Below are 12,381 nucleotides of genomic sequence, written 5' to 3' on the forward strand. Positions count from 1 at the left end.
GAAATGGAGGCAATGAAGAAAACACAAACGGAGAACCAGCTGGATATGGAAAACCTAGGTAAACGAACGGAGACTACAGAATCAAGCATAACCAATAGAATACAAGAGATAGAAGAACGAATCTCAGAATCTGAAGATACCATAGACAAAATAAATGCTCTGGTCAAAGAAAACAGCAAATCCAACAAATTCTCATCACAAAACATTGAGGAAATCTGGGACACAATAAAAAAAAGCCACAAAGTTGGAAAATGTAAAAGAAATGGACATTTTTTTAGATAAGTACCATATACCAAAGTTGAACCAAGACCAGGTGAACAATCTAAATAGACCTGTTAGTCGTGAAGAACTGGAAGCTGTTATCAAAAATCTCCCTACCAAAAAAAGCCCAGGACCAGATGGTTTCAATGCAGAATTCTACCAGAACTTCCAGGAAGAGCTAATACCTATACTCCTTAATGTATTCCACAATATAGAAAAAGAAAAGTCACTGCCAAACTCCTTTTATGAAGCTGCAGTCACCCTAATACCAAAACCACACAAAGACACAACCAAGAAAGAGAATTACAGGCCAATCTCACTCATGAACATCGATGCGAAAATTCTCAATAAAATACTGGCAAACCGAATCCAAGAACACATTAGAAAAATCATCCATTATGATCAAGTAGGCTTCATCCCAGAGATGCAGGGATGGTTCAACATACGCAAATCTATCAATGTAATCCATCATATAAATAAACTGAAAGAAAAAAATCATATGATCATTTCATTGGATGCTGAAAAAGCGTTTGACAAAATTCAACACCCATTTATGATAAAGGTGTTGGAGAGACTGGGGATACAAGGATCATACCTAAATATAATAAAAGCAATATACAGCAAGCCGACAGCTAACATCAAATTGAATGGAGAGAAACTCAAAGCCTTTCCACTAAAATCAGGAACACGACAAGGCTGTCCACTCTCTCCATACCTCTTCAATATAGTGCTTGAAGTTCTAGCAATAGCAATAAGACAACATAAGGGGATCAAGGGGATTCGAATTGGAAAGGATGAAGTTAAACTTTCGTTATTTGCTGACGATATGATAGTGTACATAAGCGACCCCAAAAACTCTACCAAAGAACTCCTACAGCTGATAAACACCTTTAGTAACGTGGCAGGATACAAGATCAACTCCAAAAAATCAGTGGCACTCCTATACAGAAAGGATAAAGAAACGGAGAGGGAAATCAGAGAAACATCACCTTTCACGATAGCCACAAACACCATAAAATATCTTGGGGTCACTCTAACCAAGGATGTGAAAGACCTATTTGACAAGAACTTTAAGCCTTTGAAAAGAGAAATTGAGGAGGATACCAGAAAATGGAAAGAACTCCCCTGCTCTTGGATTGGGAGAATCAACATAGTAAAAATGGCAATTCTACCAAAAGCAATCTACAGATTCAATGCAATCCCCATCAAAATCCCATCAAACTTCTTCACAGACCTTGAGAGAACATTAATCAAGTTTATATGGAAAAACAAAAAACCCAGGATAGCCAAAACAATCTTATACAATAAAAGAACTTCTGGAGGCATTACCATCCCTGACTTCAAACTCTATTATAGAGCTACAGTATTGAAAACAGCTTGGTATTGGCATAAGAACAGAGAAGTCAACCTATGGAATCGAATAGAAGACCCAGATATTAACCCACAAACTTATGAACACCTAATTTTCGACAAGGGAGCTAAAGGTATACAATGGAAGAAGGAAAGCATCTTTAACAAATGGTGCTGGCATAACTGGATGTCAACCTGTAAAAAAATGAAAGTAGATCCATATCTATCACCATGCACAAAAATCAAGTCCAAATGGATTAAAGACCTCAACATTAATCCATCCACTTTGAACCTGATAGAAGAGAAAGTGGGAAGTAGTCTACAAGATATAGGCACAGGAGGCCTCTTCCTAAGCAGGACCCCAGCAGCATAGACAATAAGAGAGGAAGGATGAATATGGGATCAGGGAAGAATATATTTCAATTAAGGGAGTCATTTTAGGGTTTACAGGAGACTTGATTATATATGGGATCCCAGGTCCAAGGAGAGATCCCCCAGATTGTTCTCTGGACAGAGGAGAGGGTGCCTGAATCGGCTGTGGCCCATAACCATACTGATGTATATTTTGCTTATCACCATAGATCCTTCATCTGGCGAAGGACGGCGATACAGTCGGAGACCCACATTGGAGCACCGGACTGAGCCCCCCGAGGTCCAAATGAGGAGCAGAAGGAGGAAGAACATGAAAAAAGAAATCAGTACTGCGAGGGATGCTATCACCCACTGATACAAGGAAACGGATCTAATGAGAGTTTACCAAGGCCAGTTGGACTGGGACTGAACGAGGACGTGATCTAACCAGATTCTCGGAATTTGGCCGGATTCTCTGAATGTGGCTGGCCCGAAGTCTTTCTGAAAAGCCATTGACTATGATACTGGGACCTGTTTCCTCTGCATATACTGGATTTAGGGGATCCAGTCTGTTTGGATACTCACCTTCCTGGACCTGGAGGGAGGGGGGAGGAACTTGAACTTCCCACAGGCAGGAAACCCTGACTGCCCTAAGGGACGAAGAGGGAGGAGGAGAGGGAGTGGGGGGAGTGGGAGGGTGTTGGGAAGAGGGGAGTAAATGGAAACTTTTATAATTTAATAAAATTTACTTTCAAAAAAAAGTAACTCTCAACACTTTGAGTTTCTGACAACTCATATGTCTGAACTCTTGGTCTGCAGCTGATAGTGCTATTGGAAAAGGTTGTAGAACCCTTTATGAGATGGGGCTGAGCTACAAGAAGTGAGTCCTGGGGGATGAGTGTTGAGTTTATGGCATGTTCACTTCATGTCCTCTCTCTGCCTCCTGATCCACAAGATATGAGCAATAACCTCACACCCGGCTACCACAGCTACAAGCTGCTCCCAGTGGTGTGTGTGTATTCCTGCTGCAAAGGGGAATCCCCTCAAGTCAGGATCCAAAGTAAATCCCCCCTTGCCCTTGTAAGTATTTCCCTTTAGGTATTTGGTCATAGCAATGAGAAGAGTAATGAACACAAAAACACTTCTGGTTTTCTGACTTGCACAGTTACCTTGAAACTCTGGAAATCCAGAACGTGGTAACTTGGAGATAAACAGTCCTAGTGTTGTAAAACTGAGAAATAAAAACACTCACTTTTGCTGAGCAAGAATTTAGCTCCATCTGGAAAGGTAAGCCGCATGGTAGAAGTCACGCTGAAATGAATTTTTTCTGAGGAACAGTCAGTGATGGTGGCCAACATTCCTTTGAGACAATCCTCTGGACTGGGTTTGTCAACCAAAAATGGAGACTGTGTCTCTCAGGAATAACTAGGAAAGAAAATGATAGAGTCCAGTTGTTTTCACTTTACTTCGCACTTTGCCCTCCCCCTGTGTGACCTTGAGCAAGTGTGTGAGCTGCATTTCTGGACTCAAGTTTTGTGACTTCTAAAATGGGTACAACTGAGGCACAGAGTCAACCATATGACTCACCTGCCTACAAAAACAAACAAATATCTAAGAATCCTCTGAGGTCTCACAGACAAAGATAGGCCCTGTGGTGGTTTGTGGGAGAATGGCCTCTGTGGGTATATATGATTTAAGACTTTTTCATCAGTGGGTGGAAGTCTTTGGGAAGGATTGGGGGTGTAGACTTGGTAAAGGAGGTGTGTCACTGGGTGTTGGCTTTGAGGTTTCAAAAACCCACACCATTACCACTGTACTCTCTTTCTTCCTCATGACTGTGGATCGAGATATGAACCCTAAGCTGTTCTTGACATTCTTGTCTTTGCTGTCATCATGGACACTAACCCTCTGACACTATAAGACCTACTGTATGATTCTATGAGATCCTTTGCTCATGGTGTTTCATCACAGCAAGGGAAAAGTAATTAACATGGAAGTTGGTACCAGGGAATGGGATAGAGCCTGACTGGCCTGCTTTGTTTTGTTTTGGAGGAATGTAGAAGACAGTGGGGCTTTGGATGAGGAAAACAGTTGAACACTGAGTGCTGAGCTTAATGGGCCATCCTAGTAGGAGTGTGACAGTAGTGCTGTGAACCATGGGGGTCCACCTCAAGATGTCTCAGAGGGGAACAATATTAGTAATGGGGATAGAGGCCATTCTTGTGATATTTTGACAAAGAATGGGGCTTCTTTCTTCCATTGTATTAAGAACCTCTCTGAGTGCTAGAGAGATGGCTCTGTGGTTAAGAGTATTGGTTGTTCTTCCAGAGGACCTGGGTTCAGTTCCCAGCACTCACATAGCAGTTCACAATTGTTTGTAATTCCATTCCAGAAGATGTGACATCCAAACATCAATGCACATAAAACAAAGTTAAAAAAAAAGAGTTGGTGTGCATTTGAAAAAAAAAAGATAAACATGCCTGAGGCCAAATTGAAGAGTAAGCAACTAAGTTCTGTGGTAGTTTGGATGTAGTTGACCACCATAAGCACATAAGAAGGGGCACTATTAGGATGTGCGACTTTCTTGGAGTAGGTGTGGCCTTGTTGGAGGTTATGGTGTCTCTTCATAGAAATAGAAACCCAAAGACAATTTTGCTGGCAGAGCAATTTCAAAACAAGGTAATACTGACTTTCTCGTGTGGTTACTAGTGATACCCTTATGCAAACATACAATAAAAATGAGCAGGTGGAACAAAAATTAATATAAAATGTTTGAGGAGAAAAATAGCACCAAGGGATTTAATGTTGGAACCCAGGCTTGTGCTAAAAGAGATAAGGAGATTAAAGAAAGGCTGGATCCAAACTGTAATAAAGAGAAGGTGTCCTTAGGACAAGAGCCCAGCCAGCTAAGCTCCCAAGGTGTAAGAGGGAAGGCCTAAGGGATTTTTTGTTCCTAAAGAGAAACAATAAAGGAAAGACCCTGCAAACAGGATTCAAGGAGGCAGTCAGACTTGAAATTGTCACCCACATGGTTCTGGGATAAGGGGTTGTAGAGCCTTCTGTGGTTAAGGAGGGCTGAGGAGGACAGGCAGAATATGGTAAGAAAGTCCCTGCAAGAGCTAGAATCCCTAAGAGGCCATTGCATGAAACTGTGAAACTGAAGCCTGGGTTGCATGGAGACTCTAAGGTGTTAGACTTGCTGGAGCCATGGATGTTTGCCAAGGAGAGCTGCACAGAGGAGTGGATCACAAGAGGGATGTGTGGTGTGGAGAGCAAAGCTGGGAGTGAAAGGGCCAGCTAAGCCCAGTGACACTGGGTATGGAGCTACAGGATTTGGATTTAGCCATGATTATTTTCATATTTTTTATCTAATATTTCTTCACTGTGCCCTCTTTCCCCCATTTGAAATGGTAATGTATATTCTCTGCCATTGTGTGTTGAAATTATTTAATATGCTTTTTGTTTATATTTTACAGGTAAAATTACAGCAAAGAGTCTGTCTTAGTCTAAAAAGGAGACTTTGGACTTTTAAACTAAGTTGAGATTGTGAAAGACTATAGGATTTCAGAAGTTGGACTAAGTCCATTTTGCAGTATAGTATAGCTACAAGTCTCTGGGATCAGAGAGTGAACTATGGTGATTTGAATAAGAATAGCTCAGAGCAGTATTCTCAGAGGACCTGAATTCAGTTCCTAACACCCATGTCAAGCAGTTCACAACTATCTGCAACTCCAGTTCCAGGGAATCTACCACCTTCTTCTGACCTCAGCAGGCAACTATATTTTATGTGAAAACACACAGAGAGAAAAATTCCTCCATCTAAGCCAGGGTGGGCGCCGCGGGCCGGGACAGGCGGTGAGTGCAAAGGGACGGGAGTCCCTTTGTTCTAATAGCCAGCCTGCAGCAACCTAAGACTGCAGGCAGGGAGACTTCTGACCAGCTAGGGGCTCTGATCCTGTATCAGAAGATACAATGGAGGGGTAAGTGTTCCTGACTGCCACAGAAGTCCGGTTAGGGAACACACAATATTCCCGCCATCCTTATCTCCCTGGCTACTCCAAAGGGGCAGCTTCCCCCAGCTAAACCCTCTCCCCTGCTACGCCATCCCAGCTTTCTGCCTGGAACCTCTACCCTTCCCCTCTCCCTTTTTCGGGGCTTAAATTCCTCCATCTCAGCCAGGGTGGGCGCCACGGGCCGGGACAGGCGGTGAGTGCAAAGGGACAGGAGTCCCTTTGTTCTAATAGCCGGCCTGCAGCAACCTAAGACTGCAGGCAGGAAGACTTCGGACCAGCTAGGGGCTCTGATCCTGTACCAGAAGATACAATGGAGGGGTAAGTGTGCCTGACCGCCACACAAGTCCGGTTAGGGAACACACAATATTCCCGCCATCCTTATCTCCCTGGCTACTCCAAAGGGGCAGCTTCCCCCAGCTAAACCCTCTCCCCTGCTACGCCATCCCAGCTTTCTGCCTGGAACATCTACCCTTCCCCTCTCCCTTTTTCGGGGCTTAAATTCCTCCATCTCAGCCAGGGTGGGCGCCGCGGGCCGGGACAGGCAGTGAGTGCAAAGGGACGAAGTCCCTTTGTTCTAATAGCCTGCCTGCAGCAAGCTAAGGCTGCAGGCAAAGTGATTCCTGGATAGCAAGGGGCACTAATCCAGTAGAAGAAGACCCAGCGGAGGGAAGAGCCATTGGAGAGCATCTGAAGGAAGAGATGGGCAGGCGCCAAGGCAAGAATTCCTCCAATAATCTGAAAAACAACATGAAAACATCAGATCCCAGCGATCTTAGGACAGAAGGACTTGAGCACCCTATTCCGGAAGAAGTGGATAACAGTGTCATTATGAAAGCAATAGAATCTCTTAAACAGGGTATGAATAACTCACTTAAAGAAATAGAAGACAAATATAACAAAAAGATGGAAGAAATGAGTAAAGAAATGGAAGACAAATATAACAAAAAGTTTGAAGAAATGAGTAAATTCGTAAATGATACCCTGGGAAACCAAGAAAAAACAATCAAACAGGTAATGGAATCAGTTCAAGAATTGAAAACTGAAATGGAGGCAGTGAAGAAAACACAAACCGAGGGCCGGCTGCATATGGAAAATCTAGGTAAACAAACAGAGACTTCAAGAACAAGCATAACCAATAGAATATAAGAGATAGAAGAACGAATCTCAGATTATGAAGACACCATAGAGAAAATAAACGCTCTGACCAAAGAAAACAGCAAATCCAACAAATTCTCATCACAAACATTCAGGAAATATGGGACATAATTAAGAAACCAAATCTAAGAATAATAGGAGTAGAAGAAGGAGAAGAATTGCAGATCAAAGGTCCAGAAAATATATTCAACAAAATTATAGAAGAAAACATTCCCATCCTAAAGAGTGATATTCCTATGAAGGTGCAAGAAGCATACAGGACACCGAATAGACTGGATCAGAAAAAAACATCCCCTTGCCATATAATAATCAAAACACAAAGCATTCAGATTAAAGAAAGGATATTAAGAGCTGCAAAGGAAAAAGGTCAAGTAACCTATAAAGGTAAACCTATCAGACTTATACCGGACTTCTCTATGGAAACCATGAAAGACAGAAGGTCCTGGATAGAGGTACTGCAGAAACTAAGGGACCATGGATGTAAGCCCAGACTACTATACCCAGCCAAGCTTTCATTCACTATCAACGGAGAAAACAAAATATTCCAGGATAAAAACAAATTTAAACAATACGTAACTACTAATCCAGCCTTACAGAGAATATTAGAAGGAAAATCACAACCTAAGGAATCCAACATTCCCAACACTGCCTACAATAACTCAGACATCTAGCGACCCTTCACTAGCACAACCCAAAGAAGGAAAACGCATACACTCTACTACCTAAAAAAAAAAAAAAAAAAAAAAATGACCGGAGTCAACAACCACTGGCCATTAATATCACTTAATATCAATGGACTCAATTCACCTATAAAGAGGCACAGACTTAGAGATTGGATACGAAAACAAGATCCAACATTCTGCTATTTACAAGAAACACACCTCAACCACAAAGACAGACACCTACTCAGAGTAAAGGGTTGGGAAAAGGTTTTCCAAGCAAATGGATCTAAGAAACAATCGGGCATGGCCATTCTAATATCTAACAAAATCGACTTCAAACTAAAATCAATCAGAAGAGATGGAGATGGACATTTCATACTCATAACAGGAACAACTCATCAGGAAGAAGTCTCAATCCTGAATATCTATGCCCCTAATATAAAGGCACCCACATATGTAAAAGAAACTCTTCTAGAACTCAAGGCAGTCATCAAACCACACACGCTAATAGTAGGAGACTTCAACACTCCTATCTCACCAAAGGACAGGTCAATCAGACAGAAACCAAACAGAGAATTAAGAGATTTATTGGAGGTATTGAATCAAATGGACTTAACAGACATCTATAGAACACTCCACCCAAATAGGAAAGAATATACCTTCTTCTCTGCAGTTCATGGAACCTTCTCGAAAATTGACCACATACTCGGTAACAAAGCAAACTTCCACAGATATAAAAAAATATTAGTTACCACCTGTGTCTTGTCAGATCACCATGGATTAAAATTAGAATTCAACAAGAATGCTACCCCCAGGAAGTCAACAAACTCATGGAAGTTGAACAGTCAACCACTAAATCACCCCTGGGTCAAGGAAGAAATTAAGAAAGAAATTAAAGTCTTCCTTGAATTTAATGAAAACAAAGACACAACATACTCAAACCTATGGGACACTATGAAAGCAGTGCTAAGAGGAAAGTTCATAGCAATAGGTGCCCAAATAAAGAAAACGGAGAAAGCACACATGGGAGACTTAACAGCACTCTTGAAAGCTCTAGAAAAAAAAGAAACTGATTCACCCAGGAGGTCTAGAAGACTGGAAATAATCAAACTGAGGGCTGATATCAACAAAATAGAAACACAGAAAACAATCCAAAGAATCAATGAATCAAAAAGTTGGTTCTTGGAGAAAATCAACAAGATTGACAAACCCCTATCCAAATTAATCAAACAGCAGAGAGAGAACATGCAAATTAAGAGGATCAGAAATGAAAAGGGGGACATAACCACAGACACAGAGGAAATTCAGAGAATCATTAGATCTTACTACGAAAGTTTATATGCCACAAAGTTGGAAAATGTAAAAGAAATGGACATTTTTTTAGATAAGTACCATATACCAAAGTTGAACCAAGAACAGGTGAACAATCTAAATAGACCTGTTAGTCGTGAAGAATTAGAAGCTGGCAAACCGAATCCAGGAACACATTAGAAAAATTATCCATTATGATCAAGTAGGCTTCATTCCAGAGATGCAGGGCTGGTTCAACATACGCAAATCTATCAATGTAATCCATCATATAAATAAACTGAAAGAAAAAAACCATATGATCATCTCACTAGATGCTGAAAAAGCATTTGACAAAATTCAACACCCATTTATGATAAAGGTGTTGGAGAGACTGGGGATACAAGGATCATACCTAAATATAATAAAAGCAATATACAGCAAGCCAACAGCTAACATCAAACTGAATGGAGAGAAACTCAAAGCCTTTCCACTAAAATCAGGAACGCAACAAGGCTGTCCACTCTCTCCATACCTCTTCAATATAGTGCTTGAAGTTCTAGCAATAGCAATAAGACAACATAAGGAGATCAAGGGGATTCGAATTGGAAAGGATGAAGTTAAACTTTCGTTATTTGCTGACGATATGATAGTGTACATAAGTGACCCCAAAAACTCTACCAAAGAACTCCTACAGCTGATAAACACCTTTAGTAACGTGGCAGGATACAAGATCAACTCCAAAAAATCAGTGGCCCTCCTATACACAAAGGATAAAGAAGCAGAGAGGGAAATCAGAGAAACATCACCTTTCACGATAGCCACAAATAGCATAAAATATCTTGGGGTTACTCTAACCAAAGAAGTGAAAGACCTATTTGACAAGAACTTTAAGTCTTTGAAGAAAGAAATTGAGGAGGATACCAGAAAATGGAAAGACCTCCCCTGTTCTTGGATTAGGAGAATCAACATAGTTAAAATGGCAATTCTACCAAAAGCAATCTATAGATTCAATGCAATTCCCATCAAAATCCCATCAAATTTCTTCACAGACCTTGAGAGAACAATAATCAAGTTTATATGGCAAAACAAAAAGCCCAGGATAGCCATAACAATCTTATACAATAAAGGAACCTCAGGAGGCATTACCATCCCTGACTTCAAACTCTATTACAGAGCTACAGTATTGAAAACAGCTTGGTATTGGTATAAGAACAGAGAAATCGACCTTTGGAATCGAATAGAAGACCCGGATATTAACCCACAAACCTATGAGCACCTAATTTTTGACAAGGGAGCTAAAGGTATAAAATGGAAGAATGAAAGCATTTTTAACAAATGGTGCTGGCATAACTGGATGTCAACCTGTAGAAGGATGAAAGGAGATCCATATCTATCACCATGCACAAAAATCAGGTCCAAATGGATTAAAGACCTCAACATTAATCCATCCACTTTGAACCTGATAGAAGAGAAAGTGGAAAGTAATCTACAAGATATAGGCACAGGAGGCCTCTTCCTAAGTAGGACCCCATTAGCACAGACAATAAGAGAAACAATGAATAAATGGGATCTACTGAAACTGAGAAGCTTCTGTAAAGCAAAGGACACTGTCAGTAAGACAAAAAGGCTGCCTTCTGACTGGGAGAAGATCTTCACCAACCCCTCATCAGACAAAGGTCTGATCTCCAAAATATACAAAGAACTCAAGAAACTAGACACTAAAACTCTAATTAACACAATTAAAAAATGGGGTACTGAACTGAACAGAGAATTCACAATAGATGAACTTCGAATGGCCAGAAGACACTTGAGGTCGTGCTCAACCTCTTTAGTGATCAGGAAAATGCAAATCAAAACCACTTTGAGATATCATCTTTCACCTGTCAGAATAGCTAAAGTCAAAAACACCAATGATAGCCTATGTTGGAGAGGATGTGGAGAGAGAGGAACTCTCATCCATTGTTGGTGGGAATGCAAACTTGTGCAGCCACTGTGGAAATCAGTGTGGTGGTTTCTCAGGAAACTGGGAGTCAACCTCCCTCAGGACCCAGCAATTCCACTCTTGGGAATATACCCTAGAGATTCCCTAACATACTACAAAAGCATTTGTTCAACTATGTTCATAACTGCACTATTTATAATAGCCAGAACCTGGAAACAGCCTAGGTGCCCCTCAATAGAAGAATGGTTAAAAAAGGTGTGGAACATATACACATTAGAGTTTTACTCAGCGGTAAAAAACAATGACATCTTGAATTTTGCATGCAAATGGATGGAAATAGAAAACGCTTTACTGAGTGAGGTAAGCCAGACTCAAAAAGAGGAACACGGTATATATTCACTCATAAGTGGATTCTAACCATAATTAAAGGTCTTTGAGCCTATTATTCGTGATCCTAGAGAAGCTAAATAAGAAGATGAACCTGATGAAGATTATTTAGCTATCCGCCAGGAGGCAGGAAATAGTCAAGAGTCCCAGGTAACCTCGGGTGCATGGGGGGGTGGGAGGGTTGTTGGAAGGGGAGAGGGTTAGAGAGAAGGGAGTAGGGGAGGAATGGGGAAAGCTCGGTTGACCAGGTTGGGGGGATGGAGGAAGGATGAATATGGGATCAGGGAAGAATATATTTTAACTAAGGGAGTCATTTTAGGGTTTACAGGAGACTTGATTATATATGGGACCCCAGGTCCAAGAAGAGATCCCTAGATTGTTCTCTGGACAGAGGAGAGGGTGCCTGAACCGGCCTTGGCCCATAACCATACTGATGAATATTTTGCTTATCACCATAGATCCTTCATCCAACGATGGATGGCAATACAGACAGAGACCCACATTGGAGCACCGGACTGAGCCCCCCATGGTCCAAATGAGGAGCAGAAGGACGAAGAAAATGAAAAAGGAAATAAGGACTGCGAGGGATGCTATCACCCACTGATACAAGGGGACGGACCTAATGAGAGTTTACCAAGTCCAGTTGGACTGTGACTGAACGAGGAAGTGATCCAACCAGATTCTCTGAATGTGGCTGGCCTGGAGTCTTTCTGAAAAGCCATTGACAATGACACTGGGACTTGTTTCCTCTGCATATACTGGATTTTTGGGATCCAGTCTGTTTGGATACTCACCTTCCTGGATCTGGAGGGAGGGGGGAGGAACTTGAACTTCCCACATGGCAGGAAACCCTGACTGCCCTTAGGGACGAAGAGGGAGGAGGAGAGGGAGTGGGGGGAGTGGGAGGGTGTTGGGAAGAGGGGCGGAAATGGAAACTTTTATAATTTAATAAAATTACTTTCAAAAAAAA

The 12,381-nt window shown here is 41.5% G+C and overlaps 1 protein-coding gene across 1 annotated transcript in view; it reads right to left on the reverse strand.

Moving 5' to 3' along the window:
• Positions 1 to 12,381, reverse strand: part of LOC125392901 (beta-1,3-galactosyltransferase 5-like) — a 34,628-nt gene that overhangs the window by 9,834 nt on the left and 12,413 nt on the right. Inside the window, 2 exon segments of the mRNA XM_087898778.1 lie at positions 3,215 to 3,387; positions 9,231 to 9,380. Coding sequence (XP_087754904.1) covers positions 3,215 to 3,241 — 27 coding nt within the window. The 5' untranslated portion in view covers positions 3,242 to 3,387; positions 9,231 to 9,380.

Source organism: Myodes glareolus, chromosome 2 (assembly GCF_982192425.1).
Source record: "Myodes glareolus chromosome 2, mMyoGla1.1, whole genome shotgun sequence".
NCBI classification, from domain to species: Eukaryota; Metazoa; Chordata; class Mammalia; order Rodentia; family Cricetidae; genus Myodes; species Myodes glareolus.